General features: G+C 50.9%; 1 protein-coding gene across 5 annotated transcripts in view; it reads left to right on the forward strand.

The window, feature by feature from the left end:
• si:dkey-183c6.8 (protein O-GlcNAcase) overlaps window positions 1-23,641 on the forward strand; it is a 75,639-nt gene that overhangs the window by 13,139 nt on the left and 38,859 nt on the right. For 4 of the 5 annotated variants that reach the window (XM_038793164.1, XM_038793163.1, XM_038793165.1 and 1 more), the window contains 4 exons: window positions 4,533-4,663; window positions 8,647-8,818; window positions 11,526-11,624; window positions 21,419-21,685. In XM_038793164.1, the coding sequence (XP_038649092.1) occupies window positions 4,533-4,663; window positions 8,647-8,818; window positions 11,526-11,624; window positions 21,419-21,685 (669 nt within the window). Of the gene's footprint in view, window positions 1-4,532; window positions 4,664-8,646; window positions 8,819-11,525; window positions 11,625-21,418; window positions 21,686-23,641 lie in introns of those variants that run through there. The other variant, XM_038793166.1, reaches the window with a different exon arrangement.

The following is a 23,641-nucleotide window of genomic DNA, read 5'->3' on the forward strand; positions in this document are numbered from 1 at the left end:
ATAGCGAGTTATAGGGTATTCCAGAGCTTGAGACCAGACAGCTGGAGGTACAGACACCAGTGGTGGGACAAGGAATGAATATAGGAGGTGGACACGAGGCCTGAATACAGGTCCTGCAGAGATCCCGGAGGCTTATGAAATGAGCTTGGAGTTTTACTCTCTGGGAACACCAGATGTAAAGAATGTCTCTGATGTGGACCACAGGGGAACGATTAAGGTCAAAACCATGAGAAGTCATTTGAAATCTTCGTTGAGGCTGCAGAGAATTAGCCAATGCCTCTAGCTGAATTATACCACGGCAGTTTCTCAGCCTTCGTGTAAGGAAGTGCTTCCTCCAGAAAAATAAATCTGCTCTTTTAATTTTTAGCCAAGATGCAATCAATTTGCAGATCTGAAATGTTAACCGTTTCTCTGTCTCCACAGATGCTGCCAGGCATGCTGAGTATTTATTTCAGGTCTCCAGTCCCTGCAATATTTTTGCTTTGGGTGACATTTTTGTTGGAAGCTCCCTTTAAAAGTGGAGGCTGACCACATGAGGAGCTCATCTTCTAACCAGTGAACTCCAAAGCAGTTGAATTAAATTGTAGAATGATATATTTCTGCTGAAGGCCATTCGGTCCATTGTGACTGTTTGTGCTCATTGCAACAGAAACTCGATTTTCATTCCAAATCCTGGAACTCCCTCCCTGACAGCACAGCGGGTGTACCTGCACCACATGGACTGCAGACTCGAGGTTGAGGGGCGACCTGGTAGAGGTCTACAAAATTGTGAGGGGCATAGACAGAGTGGATAGTCAGAGACTTTTTCCCAGGGTCGAGGGATCGATTACTAGGGGCCCTAGGTTTAAGGTGCGAGGGGCAAGGTTTATAGAATTTACAGTGCAGAAGGAGGCCATTCAGCCCATCGAATCTGCACCGGCTCTTTGAGCACCCTACCCAAGCCCACACCTTCACCCTATCCCCACAACCCAGTAACTCCACCCAACACTCAGGGAAATTTTGGACACTATGGACAATTTAGCATGGCCAATCCACCTAACCTGCACATCTTTGGACTGTGGGAGGAAACCGGAGCACCCGGAGGAAACCCATGCAGACATGAGGAGAACATGCAGACTCCGCACAGACAGTGACCCAAGCCGGGAATTGAACCTGGGACCCTGGAACTGTGAAGCAATTGTGCTAACCACAATGCTACCGTGCTGCCCTTCGAGGAGATGTATGAGGCAAGATTTTTACACAGAGGATAGTGGGTGCCTGAAATTCGCTGCCGGAGGAGGTGGTGGAAGCCGGGAGGATAGTGACGTTTAAGGGGCATCTTGACAAATACATGAATAGGATGGGAATAGTGGGGTCCCAGAGTGTAGAAGATTTTAGTTTAGACGGGCAGCATGGTCGGCACAGGCTTGGAGGGCCGAAGGGCCTGATCCTGTGCTGTACTTTACTTTGTTCTTTGCAGCTCTTCGAGAGGCACATCAGCCCCACCTTCTGACGGGGCAATTAGTGATGGGCAATAAATGCTGGCCTGGCCAGTGACACCCACATCCCTCAAACTAATCCCCCGGATGATGTTGAGCTTCTTGAATGTTGTTGGAGCTGCACTCATCCAGGCAAGTGGAGAGTACTCCATCACACTCCTGACTTGTGCCTTGGAGATGATGGACAGCCTTTGAAAAATGAAATGTAAATGAAAATCGCTTATTGTCACGAGTAGGCTTCAATGAAGTTACTGTGAAAAGCCCCTAGTGGCCACATTCCGGCGCCTGTCCGGGGAGGCTGGTACGGGAATCGAACCGTGCTGCTGGCCTGCTTTAAAAGCCAGCGATTTAGCCCAGTGAGCTAAACCAGCCCCTAAAATTGCTTATTGTCACGAGTAGGCTTCAAATGAAGTTATGTGAAAAGCCCCTAGTTGCCACATTCCGGCACCTGTCTGGGGAGGCTGGTACAGGAATCAAACCGTGCTGCTGGCCTGCTTTAAAAGCCAGCGATGAAGCCCAGTGAGCTAAACCAGCCCCTTAGGGAGTGAGGAGGTGAGTTACCCACCATAGGATTACTAGCCTTTGACCTGCTCTTCCAGCCACAGCATTTAGAGGTTCAGTTTCTGATCAATGGTAACCCCCAGGATGGTAATTGTGGGGGTTTCAGTGATGGTAATGTCATTGAATGTCAAGGGGCAGTGATTATATTCTCTCTTGTTGGAGATGGTCATTGCCTGGCACTTGTGGGCACAAATGTTACTTGTCACTCATCAGCACAAGCCTGAATGATGTCCAAATCTTGCTACATTTGGACACAGACTGCTTCAGGGCCTGTGGAATCGCGAATGGTACTGAACATTCTTTAATCAACAGGGACGATCCCCACTTCTGACCTTATGATGGAAGGAAGGTCATTAAGGAAGATGGTTTGGCCTAGGACACTACGCTGAGAAACTCCTGCAGTGATGTCCTGGAGCTGAGATGATTGACCTCCAACAGCCACAACCACCTTCCTTTCTATTAGGTATGACTCCAACCAGGGAAGAGTTTTCTCCCTAATTCCCATTGGCTCCATTTTAGCTAAGCCTCTTTGATGCCTGACCACTGGGGTTCAGCTCTTTTGTCCAGACTTCAGGTCTGGAAAAACGTATCAGCGTTTGGCAAGACAAATGCGGTTACGATGCGATTTGGTAAGAGCTGTTATTGAAGAAATTGACTTGTGTAGTGCTGGAGTGGGTCTAGAAAGTTCGAAGTAATGTTAGAGATTTGAATCAGAGAACAGGAAAAACATTTTAGCCGCAGAAGGTTGTGAGGCGTTGGAATTCGTTATTAATGACAACTTGGTTCGATATTGTGCCTTTGAAATTCAGATATGCAGGTCAGGTGGGGTTACGGCGATAGGGAGGGGGAGTGAGCCGCTGTAGGGTGCTCTTTCAGAGGGTCGATGCAGACTTGATGGGCCGAATGGCCTCCTTCTGCACTGTAGGAATTCCATGCTTCGACGGTTCATTCAAAACAGTAAAATTACCCAAGGCACTTCTGAGTAAGGTTTTGAGGCAAATGTTGGCAGTGAGATATGATGGCACAGTGGTTAGCACTGCTGCTTCACAGCACTCGGGGCCTGGGTTCAAATCCAGCCTTGGGTGACTCTGTGTGGAGTTTGCACTTTCTCCCCGTGTCTGCGTGGGTTTCCTCCGGGTGCTCCAGTTTCCTCCCACAGTCCAAAGATGTGCAGGTTAGGTGGATTGGCCGTGATCAATGTATGGGGTTACGGGGTTAGGACAGGTGTAGATTCAATGGGCCGAAAGGCCTCCTGCTGCACTGCAGGGATTCTATGGAAAATGATAAATGAGGTGACTGGATACTTAGGAAAAGAGGCGAGTGTTTCAGAGTGAATTAGAGAAAGGGAGAGACAGAGAGGTTTACGGAGAGAATTCCAGAAGTTCGAGTCTACACTGGCACCAATGATTGGGTGAAGAAAGTGGGAGCTCCTATTGCTGGGTAACATACTTATGCTTGGTCACAGCCCAGGTAATGTCCGTAGGGAACACAATCTGTCGACCTCGCCTGACAAGGCCAGTAATTCTCGGAGAGGCCTCTCGGGAGATTTACCGGCCTCCTCAAACTTCGCGAGATCTAATGAGATCTCACATAGCATCGTGATCTGGTCCCACCCATTGAGGTCGGGACCCAGATTTGCATATTGAAGTGAGCAGTTAGTCTCAGTTGGATATGTCTACACCGGATCTACCCAGCGCCCGGGACCTGATGACGTTGCCTTGGAGACCCTGAGTGAGCGCCGTTTAGTATGGTTTGCACAAACATGGACCAGGCATACCGGTCTTGGGGGAGGTCTGCCAGAGGCGCCCGGTGTTGGGGCTCTAAGAAGGGCAGTACCTTGGCACCCCAATGCCACCTGGGCACCACGGGCCCCGCACCCTGGCAGAGCCATCTGGGCAGCCAGGACGTGCCACCCTGGCGGTGTTAGGGTGCCCAGGTTGCACTCTCAGACTGGCAGGGGTGCTGACAGGGTGCCACACTGGAAGTGCCAATGTGCCCAGATGGCATCATGCCCATGCTGGGTATCAGAAACGGGGGTGCCCCGCCCTTGTGAGGCGTGGTGCGGGGGGGGGGGGCTCGATAACCCCCTCATTGGTGAGTTGGGGCATTGGAAGGGTCCAGAGGCTATGGTGGGGGGGGGTTCATAAGAGCGCGTTAGTCCAAGAAACGGATGTTTGTAGCCTCAGCAGGGTATTACTCACTGGAGCCCAGAAATGAAGCAGAGTCCCAATTAATAGCGGGGTCATTGTTGGCAACGCCTACACCGGGAAACACCCGGCCAAATGCCCTCGACATGGGACTCATTTAATTTCTGTTAAATCGCACCTATGATCTTAAAATTAGTTCCCCTGCCAGTAACCTTCTATCACAGGTTTGCTGCCATTGATGAGGATTCCAACTTTCAGCTAAAGGGCGAAGGACCTCGATGTATAAAATCAAATAAAATCAAAGTGTCTGCTCCATTTTCAGGTTTCTTTTCTTTTCTTTCGACAGTTCAGCTCAAGGCGTTGGTATTGGGCGCCCAGGAGCGTGGGGTTGAGTTTGTGTACGCCATCTCCCCAGGACAGGACATCACCTTCTCCAGCTCGTGTGACCTGGCCTTGTTGAAGCAGAAATTGAGGCAGGTAGTGTGAATATTGATATGTACGGAACAGCTGGGTCGATGAGATTGTGTAAATGACGGTTGTGCCCATTTTTTCAAATTCATTTTTAACGGGCTGTGAGCTTCGCTGGCTAGGCCAGCGTTTGTTGCTCATCCTTAATGACCCTTGATGCAGTGGTGATGAGCTGCCATCTTGAACCGCTGCAGTCCATTCGCTGTAGGTACACCCACAGTGCTGTTATAAGGTTTTGACCCAGCGACAGTGAAGGAACAGCAATATATTTCCAAGTCAGGATCGTGAGTGACTTGGAGAGGAACTCCCAGGTGGTGATGTTCTCAGGTATCTGCTACTCTTGTCCTTCGAGACGGTAGTGGTCGTGGGTTTGGAAGGTGCTGCCTAAGGAAACATTCATGTCAAGAGGGCTGGAATAGAAAACCAGGGATGTACCTCTGAGGCTGTATAAGGCTCTGGTCAGACCCCATTTGGAGTATTGTGAGCAGTTTTGGGCCCCGTATCTAAGGAAGGATGTGCTGGCCTTGGGAAGGGTCCAGAGGAGGTTCAGAAGAATGATCCCTGGAATGTAGAGTTTGTCATATGAGGAACGGTTGAGGACTCTGGCTCTGTACTTGTTGGAGTTTAGAGGGATGAGGGGGGATCTTATTGAAACTTACAGGATACTGTGAGGCCTGGATAGAGTGGACGTGGAGAGGATTTTTCCCCTTGTAGGAAAAATTAGGGTGTCTGACACAATCTCAGACTAAAGGGACGATCCTTTAAAGCAGAGATGAGGAGGAATTTCTTCAGCCAGAGGGTGGTGGATGTAGGTTCTTGATTCATAAGGGGACCAGGGTTTATGGGGATTTGAAAAATATCAGCCATGATTGAATGACGGAGCAGACTCGATGGACCGAGTGGCCTAATTCTGCTCCTCTGTCTCATGATCTTATGGTCTTAGTGCATCTTGTAGATGGTACACACGGCTGCTACTGTGCGTCGGTGGTGGAGGGAGTGAATGTTTGTGGAAGGGGTGCTTTGTCCTGGATGGTATCGAGCTACTTGAGTGTTGTTGGAGCGGTCCCACCAAAGTTGGCCAATCATGGCGGGTTCCCGGTGGGTGAGCCACGCAAGGTCCATCCGCCCCGAGAGGGGGGGGCAATATCAGCCATAGCCAAGCAAAGGAAGAATGAAGGGATGCACAAGGGGCCAGAATTGGAGGGATCGAGGGTCATAGGGCTGAGGAGATTACTGAGATAGGGAGGGAGCAGGGCCATAAAGTGATTTAAAGGTGGCGGAAAATAATTTTAATTGGAAGTGTTGGAGGACTGACAGCCAATGTAATCCAGCGAGTACATTGAAGGTGCGTGAATGGGACTTGTGCACGTCAGGGCAGTGAGGGTTTGGACATGATGAGGTTTACCGTCTTTATCCCGAGAAGTTTGGAATATGAGTGAGGAGAAAGTGATGTGTTAGTTACACAGAGCCTCGAGCAGGCCTCAACTGGAGTCGCTGCATTCAGTTCTGGGTTCTGCAACTCACAAACAACATATATGGGACCTGAATGGGAACTGCCCTCCATAAACACAGGCTGAAAGAGCTAGAAAATAGAGGCATTTGTATTGATTGATGTTTGACTTAGGGACAGGAAGTTGGTAGAATCATAGAATTTGATAATAATAATAATAATAATCGCTCATTATCACACACAGGCTTCAATGAAGTTGCTGTGAAAAGCCCCTAGTCGCCACATTCCCCCACCTGTTCGGGGAAGCTGGTACGGGAATTGAACCCGCACTGTTGGCCTTGTTCTGCATTACAAGCCAGCTGTTTAGCCCACTGTGCTAAACCAGCCTTGGAGAAGGAGGCCATTCGGCCCATCGAGTCTGCACCGGCCCTTGAAAAGAGCACCCGACCGAAGCCCATACCTCCACGCAATCCCCGTAACTTCCACCTAACCTGTTTTGGACACTCAGGGCAATTTAGCTCAGCCAATTCACCTAACCTGCATATCTTTGTGGGAGGAAACCGGAGCACCCGGAGGAAACCCACGCGGACACGGGGAGACATGGGCAAACTCCGCACAGGCAGTCACCCAGCGGGGAATCGACCTGGGACCCTGGCGCTGTGAAGCAACTGTGCTAAGCACTATGCTATTGTGCTGCCCCTATGGTGGCTACATGTCACCATTTCAGTCATGTCCGCAGTGTTTGTGAACACTGGGTGGTTAATATCTGGCCTCTTAAGCATCCCTAATATCCATCCCTCAATCATTGCCTTCAGCTGCCAGGGCCCCAAACACTGGACGTCCCTCCCTCAACTCCTTTTATGCCTGTCTCTCTCTCTCTCTCTTTACCTCCGACCGTCCCTTCCCTGTATTCTCCCCTTTTAAGACACCCCTTAAAATGTAATGTTAATGTTCACCAGATTGGTTGCTGGGATGAGGGGATTGTCATAGAAACAGAAAATATGAGCAGGAGGAGGCCATTCAGCCCTTCGAGGCAGCTCCTCCATTCACTATGAACATGGCTGATCATCCAGCTCCATAGCCTGAACCCGCTTTCCCCCCTCCCCCCCCATATCCTTTGATCCCCTTCGCCCCGAGTGTTGTATCTAACTGCTTCTTGAAAACGTTCGCTGTTTCTTGAAAGCAGCCCTGTGCGGAGCGATTGGGTCGGCTGGGGTTGAAGTTTAGAAGGATGAGAGGCGATCTAAATGAAACTGAGAAAATATTCCCTGGGGTTGAAGAATCTAGAACATGGGGGGGGGGGATCTTGATCATTCAGGACTGAGGTGCGGAGAAATGTCTTTACTCAGAGGGTTGTGAATCTTTGGATATTTCTACCCCAGAGGGTTGAAAATTTTACCCAGAGGGAGATGAGAATGTGGAAATCATTACCACAGGAAGTGATTGGCCCACTGAGTATATTCAAAGCAGAGGTCAAGAGATATCTGGTACTGATATACTGGTATTTGGGATTTGAGACAAGTACTGAGCTAAGCAGCAGCCTCTCAGCTCCAGGGACCCCGGTTCAATTCCAGCGTTGTGGAGTTTGCACTTTCTCCCCGTGTCTGCGTGGGTTTCCTCCGGGTGCTCCGGTTTCCTCCCACAGTCCAAAGATGTGCAAGTACAGGGCTGGTTTAGCTCAGTGGGCTAGACAGCTGGTTTGTAATGCAGAACAAGGCCAGCAGCGCGGGTTCAATTCCCGTACCGGCCTCCCCGAACAGGCGGCGGAATGCGGCGACTAGGGGCTTTTCACAGTAACTTCATACTTGTGACAATAAAAGATTATTATTAGAGGGGTTGCTTTAGCACACTGGGCTAAATCGCTGGCTTTTAAAGCAGACCAAGGCAGGCCAGCAGCACGGTTCAATTCCCGTACCAGCCTCCCCGAACAGGTGCCGGAATGTGGCAACTAGGGGCTTTTCACAGTAACATCATTGAAGCCTACTTGTGACAGTAAGCGATTTTCATTTTCATTTCATTCAAATTAGGTGGATTGGCCATGCTAGATCGTCTTTAGTGTCCAAGGATGTGCAGGTTAGGTGGGGTTATGGGGTTACGGAGATAGGGCGGGGTAGTGGGCCTAGGCAGAGAAGGATGGTGCAGACTCAATGGACCAAATTGCCTTCTCTGCAATGTGCAAATTCTATGGATTTAAGTGCAGGAAGATGGTTTTTAGCAGTGGAAGAACAACCATGATCTTGCTGATATCTGGCACAGGATCAAGGTCTAGTCCAGCTCCTTTTTCTTATGTTCTTGTTGACAAGGTTTTGGTCACCTGTCCTAATATTACCTCATGTGGCTCGCTGTCAGAACATGTTTATTTTGCTCCTGCACCTCAGGGCGTTTGACTATGTTAATGGTGTAATCTAAATGTACATTGTTGTTGCATTGCTGGAGTTACTGCTGCTACTGGGCCTATTGCTGACACCACTTTTGCTGCAATTGTGGGTTTTTCACCAATTGCTCCCGCTGACCTTTTCTGGCACCCTTTGCCCTCTTGCAGGTCAAAGGGTTTGGGTGCATGGCCTTCGCTATCCTGTTTGATGACATCGACCACGCCATGTGCACCACTGACAAAGGAACCTTCAGCTCATTCGCTCACGCTCAGACATCAGTGGCCAATGAGATCTACCGGTACTTGGGAGAGCCTCCTGTCTTCTTGTTCTGCCCCACTGGTAAGGTCGCACAAGGCCCTATGCTCTGAAATGGGGTGGGGGGTGGGGACATGGGTCGAGAACAGGTTGATGTGTCGCAGGTCATTAAGAGTCCTATCTGATCCACCTGGAAAGCAACACGGCTGCTTCCAAAATACACGCATTTGCCAACAACTGAGGAGAAATTTTACCCAGAGGGAGATGAGAATGTGGAAATCATTAGCACAGGAAGTGATTGAGGTAAACATTTAAGGGAAGCTAGATAAATACGGTGAAGTGAGGATTAGGATGTGTTTATGACATGGTGAGATTGACGAATGGAAGGATTGTGGACTGTGAATACCAGTGCAGACCAGTTGGTCTGTTTTTGTGCTCTTTGCCCTTTACTTTCCTGACTCTCTCCTCCTTCCCCTGTCATGTCCTCTCTTGACTCACCAGTAACAACAACTTGCATTTTTATAGCGCCTTTAACAAAGATAAAATATTGGTTGAATATTAGGCCCTCTGGCCCTCATCCCTCACCTTACACCTCCTCACTAATCCCCCATGCCCCATCCATGCCAACTCACGCCAACCATCACCACCCCCCCCCCCAAATGGCCCTCTTTGCCAACCTATGGCTCTCTCATCCTCACGTCATCTGATAACAGTCTCACGAGTTGCATAGGTAGTTTCCTAACTACATTAGAAATGAAAGTTATCATTGTTACTTTTTGTACCTGTCCATTAGCTGGACACCCTTGTTATGGGCCAGGGTTTAGAGAACCCCAAAGTGTATCACGGAGTTCACCTGACCCACAACTTTTAATAGACTGTGGTATGGGGAGCACATGACCCACTCGACAGGTGTGGTGCAGCAGAAATGGAAAAGTATTTTTTAAAGCAAAATAACGTTTATTCTATGAACTCAAGTTAACCTTTTTAAAACATACAGTTAACATCTTAGCAACCATTAATTCAAATATAACCCTTATAGAATACAACACTAAGTAATCCTTAAGCTGTCCTTTTAACATCCAAAGGACTTTAAAAAAACCTTTAAACAGAAGCACATCAGGTTGAGAGCAGTTATTAGTTTTAAATCACCAAAGGATCGATTTACAGTCTTTAGATTACAGAGAGAGAGACTCATACACCTTCTGGCTGTGACTGCAGCTATCCAGCTTTGAAAATGATACTAAAACACACCCTGCAGCAAACAGCCTAAAACGAAAGTAAAAAGCTGACAGACAGCCCAGCTCCACCCATACTCTGACATCACTGAGAACACCCATTTCTTAAAGGTACATTTCTTAAACACCCATGTCTTAAAGGTACTCTCACATGACACCCTTTGCTCCTGTGCTGTATGTAATCGTGTGTGTCATGGGTGCCTTCAAGCACATTTCATTGTTTTCTGCCAGAATCTGGTTTTGGGACCAATGGCAGAGCTGATGTGAGAGTTTTCGAGGGACTAATGTGTGGCCCAGGGCGCCCACTGAGCTGTGCCGTGAGGTGAGAGGGGGTGGAGAAATTGCCACACAGACACGTGAACATGCACAACTGCAGTCATCAACATATGCACACACATGAACCCATGCACGCCTGAACACACACATACATACACGAACAAATGCACAGACACAAATGAACACATACAGACATGAACACACACTCAGATATTAATTCTCAGACAATGGCCTTGGGTGACTGTGTGGAGTTCGTAAGTCTCCCCCGTGTCTGCGTGGGTTTCCTCCGGATGCTCCGGTTTCCTCCCACAGTCCAAAGATGTACAGGTTAGTTGGACTAGCCATGATCAATGCGCAAGGATACGGGGATAGGGCGGGGGAATGGGCCTAGGTTGGATGCTCTTTCGGAGGGTCGGTACAGACCCGATGGGCTGAATGACCTCCTTCTTCACTGCAGGGATTCTATCGATTCTATGGAAATGTACACACGCACACAGACGTGAATGCACACAGACGACATGAATGTAAACACACAGACGACATGAATGTAAACACAGACATGAATGTAAACACAGACATGAACGTAAACACAGACATGAACGCACACACAGACATGAACGCACACACAGACATGAACGTAAACACAGACATGAACGCACACAGACATGAACGCACACACAGACATGAATGTAAACACAGACATGAACGCACACACAGACATGAACATAAACACAGACATGAACGCACACACAGACATGAACGTAAACACAGACATGAACGCACACACAGACATGAACGTAAACACAGACATGAACGCACACACAGACAGAAACACACACCGAAATGAGCGCTTACACACACAGACATGAGCATAACACAGACATGAACGTTAACACAGACATGAGCGTAAATACATAACAACATGAAGACATACAGATATGAACCTGCACACAGATGAGCACATACAGTCAAGAACATGCACACAGGCATGAACACACACACAGGCATGTACAGACACATACAGACATGAACACGCACACACACATTAACACATATACCAGCATACAAATTGGCGAAGCTCGATTCTTCCCTCAGATTGTGAGCAGGACTTCCACCCCCACCCAAGCGGAATTTTAGGCTTGGCGTTTCTGGTGACCATTTATGTGGTTCTAAATCCACGAACAATGATATTGTTCCTTTGGTAGTGGCTCAGAAATGCAGTTGACAGAAATTTCACGAGAAGTTAATCTGCTTTCCCTGTTCCTCTGGTTGTCTTTCAGAATACTGCAGTTCCCTGTGCTACCCCAGTCTCAGCAAGTCTTACTACCTGAAGGTCATTGGAGATGACCTGCACCCTGGGATCGGCGTCATCTGGACAGGTACCAGGCACACAGCTCACTTCCTATACTCCAAGATGGTCTGATGGCTGATTGCACTGTTACAGGACAGTAATTTTCTCAAATTCCCCTGGCAGTGGGGCAGCATTGGCAAGGCCGTATTTCTTACCCATCCTCACAGCACCAGGGACTTGGGTTCGATTCCGACCTCGGGTGGCTGTGTGGAGTTTGCGCTTTCTCCCCGTGTCTGTGTGGGTTTCCTCCGGGCGCTCCGGTTTCCTCCCACAGTTGTCCCTAAGTGTCCTCCCTTTGGGCAGCACGGTAGCATAGTGGTTAGCATAATTGCTTCACAGCTCCAGGGTCCCAGGTTCGATTCCCAGCTTGGGTCACTGTCTGTGCGGAGTCTGCACGTTCTCCCCGTGTCTGTGTGGGTTTCCTCCGGGTGCTCCGGTTTCCTCCCACAGTCCAAAGATGTGTAGGTTAGGTGGATTGGCCATGAAATTGCTCTTAGTCTTGAATGGGATTACTGGGTTAAGGGGATAGGGTGGGGTGTGGGTTTGGGTAGGGTGCTCTTTCCAAGGGCCGGTGCAGACTCGATGGGCCGAATGACCTCCTTTTGTACTGTAAATTCTATGACTCTATGACGTGTCCAAACATGTGAGGGTTGGGTGCGGTTTCAGAAATGGGATAGGGGTGTAGGCCTGGGTGGGGAGCTCTTTCAGAGGGTCAGTGCAGACTCAGTGGGCCAAATGGCCTCTTTCTGCACTGTAAGGATTCAATAAAATCAAATAACTTGCACTTATATAGCCCGTTTCACAAAGTCAGGATATGTGAATGCATTTTGAGCCAATCCAGTAATTAAGATGTTGCTTGTTGGCACTGATCCTCAACCCAGCTGAAAAGAGGAACATAAACGCAAATTCCTGCGGGTGCTGGAATCTGAAACAAAAACAAAACACTGGACAGTCTCAGCAGGTCTGACAACAGCTGCGGAGAGAAAAGGGAGCTAAGGTTTCGGGTCTGGATGACTCTTTGTCAAAGCTGAATGGGGGGGGGGGGGGGGGGGGGGGGGGGACGGACGTGGAGTGTGTCGCTTCTCATTTCAACTCACCTCCTACTCTCATGTCCACATGTCCATCCTTGGCATGCTGCAATGTTCCAGTGAGGCCCACAAATTAAGGGCAGCACGGTGGCCTAGTGGTTGGCACTGCTGCCTCACGGCGCTGCGGACCCGGGTCATTGTCCATGTGGAGTTTGCACATTCTCCCCGTGTCTGCGAGGGTCACACCCCCAAAGATGTGCAGGTTAGGTGGATTGGCCACGCTAAATTGCCCCTTAATTGGAAAAATCTTTTTTTTAAATGTTTTTTTCGAAAAGAAGCCCGCAGACTGGGTGACCGCTTTGCAGAATACCTCTGGTCGTCCGCAGGCAGGACCCAGCACTTCCTGACGCTGCCATTTAAACTCACCGTCCCCCTCTCACGTCCACATGTCCGTCCTTGGCCTGCTGCAATGTTCCAGTGAAGCCCAGCGCAAACTGGAGGAACAGCAACTCATCTTCCGCTTACCACGTCACAGCCTTCCGGACTTCATATTGAGTTCCACAACCTCAGACTGTGAACTCTCCCCTCCACCTTCACCCCATTTTTATTTCTATCAATTAATTTTTATTTTCATTTCTTCCATCGATCTGTTTTTCTGCCACCATTGTTTCCCCCCCCCCACCCCCCCCCCCCCCCCCCATCCCCCCACTCCACTCGGGTCATCTGTTCCCTGGTCCCAGTTGCCCCTTTGACACGCTGCTCCCCCTTTGTTCTGCCATTCACACATTCTAACCTCTTTATGTCCCACTATCAGCACCCTTCTTAGCCTTAATCACCCCCATTTACCTTCCTTTGTCTTCTGTCCTTGAAATCATGGTCCATCTCCACCAATCGCTGGCCCCCATTCCAGCCCCAGCACTCTACCCTCCCCCTCCCCCCCCCCACTACAGGACAAATCTGACCCTATTTCCAGTTCTCCCCAGCTTTGACAAAGTGTCATCCGGACTCAAAACGTTAGCTCCCTTCTCTCTCCACAGATGCTGTCAGACCTGCTGGATTGTCCAGTGTTTTCTGGTTTTGAAAAGAAACATATGTTGCCAAAACTTTTCATCCGGATTGTGGTGAATCACAGTAGCGTAATTCACACTGTATTACACATGTTGTACTATGTCTCTGTAAGCTCGGCACATGAGCAGTTGCGCTGCTCTGCCACTAGGGGGAGATGCACTGGGAGTGTACGGGAGTTTGTACTGGGCTCCACCCTTGGCTCCACCCCCGGCTCCTCCCCCTAACCGGAAGTATAAAGGTTGATGCTGAGAGCCTGCCTGCCAGTTCATCTGGAGTTCATCGTGTCACAGGCAGGCTCTGTTGTAAGACAATTAAAACCACTGTTCACTTCTAACCACGTGTCGCGTGAATTGATGGTCTCATCAATTTAATCGTCTTAAGAAACAGTAAGGAACGACTATGGATTTAGCCCTCAAGCCTGATCGACTGGAACTCGACCCACAGGATGCAGAGACGAAAGAAATCTTTTCACATTGGATCCGATGTTTTAAGGCCTACCTGGCTGAAGCAAGCACCCCAGAAACGACGGAGGAGCAGAAACTCAGCCTACTGCACGCAAGGGTGAGCCATCGTATATCTACTCAGTTAATTTGTACCGGCTCAGATACAGAGGCCCTGGCCCTACTCGACAAAATGTACGTGAAGCCCGTCAATGAGGTCTACGCGCGCCACGTTTTTACTACTCGCCGCCAGCGCCCCACAGAATCGCTAGAAGAATTTATAAGAGACTTGAAAGCCTTATCCCGGGACTGTAATTACCAGGCAGTAAATGCTGCTGAACATAGAGAACTTGCTGTCCGCGATGTCTTTGTTGCATGCCTTAGATCGAATTAAGTGCGCCAGCGACTACTGGATAAAGGGGCTCAAAATTTAGAAGAAACTGTTGAACACGCTACAACTATGGAGGTCTTGTTTCGTAGCCTCACCTCGTTTCCTGTGGACTCCGCGACCCCGTCATGGGCCCCCGACCAGTGACTGCCCCAGGCCTGCGCCGCGCGGCCGCCCAGCCACCATGCTGCCCCAGCCTGCCACTTTTGTGGCCAGTCCCAGCACCCGCGGCAGCACTGCCCGGCCCGCAACGCGACCTGCAGCAGCTGCGGGCGAAAAGGTCACTACGCCAGAGTGTGTCTGGCAAGGAAGGCCCCAGCCCCTAACCCTCTCGCGGCACAAAGCAACTGCTCTCCGCACTCACAGGCCCGCAGGCCCCGGAACGCTGCGGCCTATACCCCGACTCCGCCCCCGCCTGCCACGTGCGATCCATGGGGACCGCCATCTTGGCGGATCCCCACCACACGGCCGACCACGTGCGACTCATGGGGGCCGCCATCTTGGACGCCATCTTCCTCGCCCCCCCGACACGTGCGATCCACGGGGGTGGCCATCTTGGGCTCCATCCTCTCCAAACTCAGAAAATTTGATCGAAGACTGCGACCTCAGCGGACACTCATCACGGGGCCACCCCAGCGCAGCCAACCAAGCCGCCGACTACCCACAACTGAACGCAGTCACACTGGACCAATCGCGCCCAAAGCATCTCCACAACTCGATGACGACGGTCCAAATCAACGGGTACAGTACACCGTGCCTTTTCGACTCCAGGAGTACTGAGAGATTCGTACACCCAGATCTGGTAAGACGCTGTTCGCTCCCCGTCTTCTCTGCACGGCAAACCATCTCCCTCACTTCGATTTCCAACTCTGCCCATATCCAAGGGCGCACCGTCGCAACTCTAACAATCCAAGGCGCTAGCTACTCTAAATTCCAACTATACGTCCTGCCCGAACTCTGCGCCCCACTCTTATTGGGACTCGGCTTTCAATGCAATCTCAAGAGTCTCACCCTCAGCTTCGGTGGACCCCTACCCCCACTCACTATCTGCAGCCTAGCCACGCTGCGAATCTCCCCCCCTCCTCTCTTTGCCAACCTCACTCCGGACTGTAAACCTGTAGCCACTCGCAGCAGGCGGTACAGCCTGCAGGACACGGTGTTCATTCGATCCGAGGCCGGAGGCTCTTACGTGAGAGGACCATAGAGACCAGTAACAGTCCCTGGAGAGCTCAGGTGGTGGTCGTCAAGACCGGGGAAAAATTCTGCATGGTCATAGTCTATTATCAGACTATTTATCGGTTTACGCTCCTCGACGCGTACCCCCTCCCCAGGATTGCAGACATGGTGAATCAGATCGCCCAGTATCGGATTTTTTCCACGGTGGATCTGAAGTCTGCATACCACCAACTCCCAATCCGCCCGGAGGACCGCCACTTCACGGCGTTCGAGGCCGATGGCCGCCTCTTCAACTTCCTCCGGGTCCCCTTTGGCGTCACGAATGGGGTTTCGGTGTTCCAACGAGCAATGGACCGAATGGTGGACCAGTACGGGCTGCGGGCCACGTTTCCGTACTTGGATAACGTCACCATCTGCGGCTATGACCAGCAGGAACACGATGCCAACCTCCACGATTTCTCCAGACGGCCCAGAAGCTTAACCTCACATACAACAAGGAAAAATGCGTTTTCCGCACAACCAGACAAGCCATCCTCGGCTATGTCATGGAAAACGGAGTCCTGGGTCCTGACCTGGACCGTATGCGCCCCCTCTTAGAACTCCCCCTCCCTCATTGTCACAAGGCCCTCAAACGGTGCTTGGGATTCTTTTCGTATTATGCCCAGTGGGTCCCTCAATATGCGGACAAAGCCCGCCCACTCTTTAAGGCAACACTATTTCCCCTGTCAGCTGAGGCTCGCCAGGCCTTCAACTGCATCAAGGAGGACATCGCCAAGGCTGCCATGCGGGTGGTGGATGAATCCGTCCCTTTCCAGGTTGAGAGCGATCCCTGAGAGGTAGCATACTAAATCAGGCAGGGAGACCAGTCGCATTTTTCTCCCGTACCCTATCCGCTTCGGAACTTCGACACTCCTCAGTCGAAAAGGAAGCACAAGCCATTGTGGAGGCTATTCGCCACTGGAGGCACTACCTCGCAGGTAGAAGGTTCACCCTCATCACCGACCAACGATCGGTTGCCTTCATGTTTGACAACTCGCAAAGGGGCAAAAGTAAAAATGACAAAATTCTGAGGTGGAGGATCAAACTCTCCACCTATAAATACGATATTATGTATCGACCGGGGAGATGATGAGTGCAAGATAAAAAACTTTGTCTCTCTGTTCAGAACATGTGCTCTTTAAAACTTACCTCGTCAACCAAGATTTTAGCCATCTATCCTAATATCTCCCTCAGTCTCATGTCTTTTTTTGGCTGATGACATTCCTGTGATGTAATGTGACACTGGATAAAAGCAAATTACTGCGGATGCTGGAATCTGAAACCAAAGAGAAAATGCTGGAAAATCTCAGCAGGTCTGGCAGCATCTGTAGGGAGAGGAAAGAGCTAACGTTTTGAGTCCAGATGATCCTTTCTCAAAGCTCCCTGTTTAAGAAGGGAGAGAAGCAGAAGACAGGAAATTATAGGCCGGTTTGCCTGAATTCGGTCATTGCTAAGATTTTAGAGTCCATTGTTAACAATGAGATTGTGGAGTACTTGGAAGTTCATGGTAAAATAGGACTGAGGCAGCACGGCTTCGTCAAGGGGAGGTCATGTCTGACAAACCTGTTAGAATTCCAGAAGGCCTTTGACAAGGTGTCGTACAGGAGGCTGTTCAATAAGTTAAAAGCCCATGGTGTTGAGGGTAAGATCCTGGCATGGATGGAGGATTGGCTGACTGGCTGAAGGCAGAGAGTGGGGATAAAGGGGTCTTTTTCAGGATGGCAACCAGGTGACTAGTGGTCAGTAATGGGACCACAACTTTTCACAGTATGCATTAATGATCTGGAAGAAGGAAATTGAGGGCACTGTTGCTAAGTTTGCAGATGATACAAAGATATGGTAGGCACAGGTAGTATTGAGCAGGTGGGTGGGGGGGGGGGGGGGTGGCTGCAGAAGGACTTGGACAGGCTAGGAGTAGGCAGATGCAATACAATGTGGAACAGTGTGAGTTTATTCATCTTGGAAGGAAGAATGGAGGCATAGACTATTTTCTAAATGGGGAAATGCTTAGGAAATCAGAAGCACAAAAGGACTTAGGAGTCCTTGTTCAAGATTCTCTGAAGGTTAACGTGCAGGCGCAGGCTTGGAGGGCCAAAGGACCTGTTCCTGTGCTGTAATTTTTCTTTGTTCTTTGTTCAGTCGGCAGTTAGGCAGGCAAGTGCAATGTTGGCATTCATGTCGAGAGGACGAGAATACAAGAGCAGGGATGTACTTCTGAGGCTGTATAAGGCTTTGGTCAGACCCCATTTTTTTAGTATTGTGAGCAGTTTTGGGCCCCATATCTAAGGAAGGATGTGCTGGCCTTGGAAAGGGTCCAGAGGAGGTTCACAAGAATGATCCCTGGATTGAAGTATGAGCAGTGGTTGAGGACACTGGGTCTGTACTCGTTGGAGTTTTAAAAGGATGAGGGGAGACCTCATTGAAACTTACAGGATACTGTGAGGCCTGGCTAGAGTGGACATGGAGAGGATGTTTCCACTTGTAGGAAAAACTACAACCAGAGGACACCATCTCAGACTGAAGGGATGATCCTTTAAAACAGAGATGAAGAGGAATTTCTTCCGCCGGAGGGTGGTGAATCTGTGGAACTCTTTGCCGCAGAAGGCTGTGAAGACACTGAGTGTCTTTAAGACGGAGATCGATAGGTTCTTGATTAATAAGGGGATCAGGGGTTATGGGGTGAAGGCAGGAGAATGGGGATGAGAAAAATACCAGCCATGATTGAATGGCAGAGCAGACTCGATGGGCCGAGTTGCCTAATTCTGCTCCTATGTATTGCGGTCTTATGGTGATGGGTTTACAAAATGACATGACGTTTTCACAGCCTTTTTAAAGATCTGGTGCAAGCTCACAAATATATCACCATGTTTATCAAATTCAAGATTAGTGGGATATGAACTCTCAATCTATTGGGTTCTTAATACCAGTAACATTATCAGAAGGTCACTGTTCCCTAACTTCTCCAAGCTACTGAGGTAAAATGGTGGAAAGCCTTGCATTATATGGCATCTTTCACAGGCCGCAGGACATCTCAAAGTGCTTTACTGTCAATTAAGTATTTCTGAAGGGCAATCACTGTTACAATGTAGGAAACACCAGAGCCAACTTGTGCACAGCAAGCTCCCACAAAAACTAACATGATGTGTTAGCGGCATGGTGACACAGCGTCAGGGACCCAGGTTCAATTCCAGCCTTGGGTGACTGTCTGTTTGGAGTTTGCACTTTCTCCCATTGTCTGCATGGGTTTCCGCCGGGTGCTCCGGTTTCCTTTGTTGCTCTCTTGGTGGCTATAAATATGGTGATTAATAAGGTCGCCTTTCTTAATCTTAATTATGGATATGCTTTCAGAGTCGCCAGGTATCTCTTGATACCGCCACAAGGTTCAACCGAATACCGATCAAAGAACCAATACACCAGTTAGTTAGTTCAAAGTCAATGCTACTTTATTTACACACAATACAATTTACTCATGCACAATAACACTACAGGCTAAACTATGTCTGTCACTAACACCCATACTTAACTTCGGGTGCCCACTTAGGTCAGAAAAACAGTGGCCGTTGTTCGGATCTGTGAGGCTGTTGGTTTCCAAGAGGTAACAGGAGAACAGCTAAGGTCGTCCGTCTGGTAGCGAGCGTTGACGTTGAACTTACTGCTTCTGGTGGTGCTGGTGGAAGGGTCTCTCTGGTTGAGAGCCAATTCCAAGAGGCTGAATGTATGGCGGGGGTTCCTTCTTATACTTGGAGGGGCTTCGCGCGCTTTTAGGCGGGCCTTAAACTTGGTCCCAATCAATTGGGCAGCTTCTCGATCACCGCCATCGATCTGAGCCAATAAAGGGACAGGTGCCTTGATGGCTGGGCGTATCCTAGGTGGCCGTTGGCTTTGCTTTGTTTGTGTCTTCTTGCTGGGGGTAGTGGCGCTGGAATGTCTGGGCCGGTAACGGCTAACTGAGCACCAGTCTTTGTTCATTGGAGATGGGCCATCAATGTGCAAATCGGCCAAGAGTTTCGGTTCTGTCTGCAGTCTGTCTTTTAAATACACATTCAGGCTCTGTGCTGGCTTGTTGCTTTGTATTGTCCATTTTTCCCTGTATGCTCTGCGAGTGTCCATTTTATATGCTGAAAGTGGCCTTCCCAGATGGCTACACCTTCCACAGTCCAAAGGTATGGAGGTTAGGTGGACTGGCCATGCTAAATTGCCCATTTGTGTCCAAAGATTACATAGAATTTACAGTGCAGAAGGAGGCCATTCGGCCCATCGAGCCTGCACTGGCTCTTGGAAAGAGCACCCTACCCAAGGTCAACATCTCCACCCTATCCCCATAACACAGTAACCCCACCCAACACTAAGGGCAATTTTGGTCACTAAGGGGAATTTATCATGGCCAATCCACCTAACCCGCACATCTTTGGACTGTGGGAGGAAACCGGAGCACCCGGAGGAAACCCACGCACACACGGGGAGGATGTGCAGACTCCGCACAGACAGTGACCCAAGCCGGAATCGAACCTGGGACCCTGGAGCTGTGAAGCGATTGTGCTATCCACAATGCTACCGTGCTGCCCTGTGATGTGATGGTTAGGCCGGGTTACAGGGATAAGGAGGTAGGGATGCTGCTCTTTCGGAAGGGGGTGGAGACTCGATGGACCGAATGGCCCCCTTTTGCACTGGAGGGATTCTATGGATTCTATATTGATTAGAGATTGGCCTCTTGTCATTTTAACTTTCATGCAGCTTTTGAAATATTGACTTGCATTAATTTCCTAAAATTTCAAATTTCCTTTTACAATTTTTCCCTGATGGTGGAGGAAACATGGAAGAGATTTTTCGGATGTATTCATGAGGTGGAATGAAGTGTAATTACAAAATAGCAGGGAATCTGACAGAAAGTTCTCCTGTTCTTTTCCACCTAGTGGCCATGGGATGAATTACATCTGCCCGAGAGGGCAGGCCAGGCCTCGCTTTATCATCTCGGGTTGGATTCTCCGCGAAAAATCCAATTTCACGCCGAATTCGGGCCGGGGTCCCGTCCAACAGAGTTCCCGACAGCGTGGTTCTAACCACCTGTTGCCGTTCGGGAAGCACGAGTGGCGGCTGCGGACTCGGTCCATGGCCGCCCAGGTAGGGGGTGGGGGGATCGGACACCGGAGGGGGGGGGGGCCTTATAGCCGGTCGGATCTTCGGGCTCGCGACCGATTGGGGGGTCTAACATTCTTCATCTGCCTCCGCGGTCCGAGTCCTCCATGCCGCTCGGCGCGGCCACTAGAGGCCGCCGCCGTACACATGCGCAGACTCAAAACCGGACGCACGGTGCCCTTATCTGCAGCTAAAGCTGTGTGAAGCACTCTGGGTCCCAGCTAGCTCCCTGCAGGTCTGTGAATCGGCTCCACTTTTCCCAAGGAATCTTGAGAGTGAAGCACGAGCGTTTTTACGCCGGAGTGGAGACAGCGTCCCATTTTGGGGGAATCCAGCCCCTCATCCGGCTGTGCCTCGGGATGATTACCTGGATTTTGTACTCGAATCCCTGGGGTGGGGTTCAAACCCAGGGAAGGGCAGCAATCTGAGAGGTGTTGGCTTTTTTCTGAACAGGATGGGGTAGTGCTGGGGCAGTTTGCGCACAGGACGAAGAATGATCCAGAAGCAGACTAAATAAGTGGTGCTTTTGTTTACCTGTGCATTTTAGGGACGTCTGTTGTATCCAAGGAGATCACACTCGAATCAGTGCAGGAGATTCAGGATGTCATCAAGAGACGGCCACTGATATGGGACAACCTTCATGCCAATGACTACGCCCAGAAACGGGTTTTCCTCGGGCCCTATAAAGGCCGTCCCTCCGACCTGGTCACCAAGCTGCACGGCATGCTCCTCAACCCCAACTGTGAACTGGAGGCCAATTACATTCCCATCCATACCCTGGCTACCTGGTACAGATCCGGCCTCGGAGGGAAAGGTACAGATATGGAGGTGAAGCGGCAGGCGTCACTGCATGATAGGAACAGTGATTGATGTGGAGGCCACTCCCCGCTACACCTTCCCCCACATCTCCCCCACATCCCCCACAGCTCCCCCACACCTTCCCCCACCCCCAAACCTTCCTCCCCTCTCCCCAAACCTCCCCGCACCTACCCCACATCCCCACACCTCCCCCTCCACCTCCCCCTACACCGTCACTGCATGATAGGAACAGTGAGTGATGTGGAGGCCACTCCCCGCTACCCCGCTATTAGGGGGAAGGTATGGGGTTTTGATAGAGTGGGTCTGGGGTTGGTTTAGAATGAGAAGGGGTGGGGTGTGTTGGAGGGGTGGGTGGTAGGGTCTGGATGGAGGAGATGGGTTAGCTTTGGGGCAAATGCAGGTGGAATGGAATGGGCTGGGAAAAAAATCTTATTGCTTCGATCTGACTCCTCCACCCCCACTCCATACATCCCCCCCACCCACGCCTTCCCCCATACCCCCCACCCCCAAATCTTCCTCCCCACTCCCCAAACCTCCCCCCACCTTCTCCAACAACCTCACACCTCCCTCAAACCCCCACACCTCCCCCACATCCCTACACATTCCCCCACATCTACCCCACTCCCCCATACCTTCCCCCACTCCCCATACCTTCCCCCACTCCCCCATACCTTCCCCCACATCCCTACACCTTCCCCCACATCTCCCCCACACCCCACAGCTCCCCCACCCCCAAACCTTCCTCCCCACTCCCCCAAACATCCCCGCACATCCCCCACACCTTCCCCACATCCCCACACCTTCCCCCACATCCCCACACCTCCCCCTCCACCGTCACTGTATGATAGGAACAGTGAGTGATGTGGAGGCCACTCCCCGCTACCCCGCTATTAGGGGGGAGGTGTGGGGTTTTGATAGAGTGGGTCTGGGTTGGTTTAGAGTGAGATGGGGTGGGGTGTGTTGGAGGGGTGGGTGGTAGGGTCTGGTTGGAGGAGATGGGTTGGCTTTGGGGCAAATGCAGGTGGAATGGAATGGGCTGGGAAAAAATCTTATTGCTTCGATCTGACTCCTCCACCCCCACTCCATACATCCCCCCCACGCCTTCCCCCCATACCCCCCACCCCCCAAATCTTCCTCCCCACTCCCCCAAACCTCCCCCACCTTCCCACACCTTCTCCCACAACCCCACACCTCCCTCAAACCCCCACACCTCCCCCACATCCCTACACCTTCCCCCACATCTACCCCACTCCCCATACCTTTCCCCACTCCCCCATGCCTTTCCCCACTCCCCCAAATCTTCCCCCACTCCCCCATACCTTCCCCACTCCCCCATACCTTCCCCCACATCCCCACACCTCCCCCCTACACCTTCCCCCACACCCCCACACTCCCACAGCTCCCCCACACCTTCCCCCCACTCCCAAACCTTCCTCCCCACTCCCCCCACCTTCCCCCACAACCCCACACCTCCCTCAAACCCCCACCCCTCCCCCACACCTTCCTCCCCACTCCCCCAAACCTCCCCCACCTTCCCACACCTTCTCCCACAACCCCACACCTCCCTCAAACCCCCACACCTCCCCCACATCCCTACACCTTCCCCCACATCTACCCACTCCCCCATACCTTTCCCCACTCCCCCATGCCTTTCCCCACTCCCCCAAATCTTCCCCCACTCCCCCATACCTTCCCCCACTCCCCCATACCTTCCCCACATCCCCAGACCTCCCCCTACACCTTCCCCCACACCCCACACTCCCACAGCTCCCCCACACCTTACCCCCACCCCCAAACCATCCTCCCCACTCCCCCCACCTTCCCCCACAACCCCACACCTCCCTCAAACCCCCACCCCTCCCCCACACCTTCCCACTCCCCCAAACCTCCCCCCACCTTCTCCCACAACCCCACACCTCCCTTAAATCCCCACACCTCCCCCACCTTCCCC

The sequence above is a fragment of the Scyliorhinus canicula genome, chromosome 3 (assembly GCF_902713615.1).
Source record: "Scyliorhinus canicula chromosome 3, sScyCan1.1, whole genome shotgun sequence".
NCBI lineage: Eukaryota > Metazoa > Chordata > Chondrichthyes > Carcharhiniformes > Scyliorhinidae > Scyliorhinus > Scyliorhinus canicula.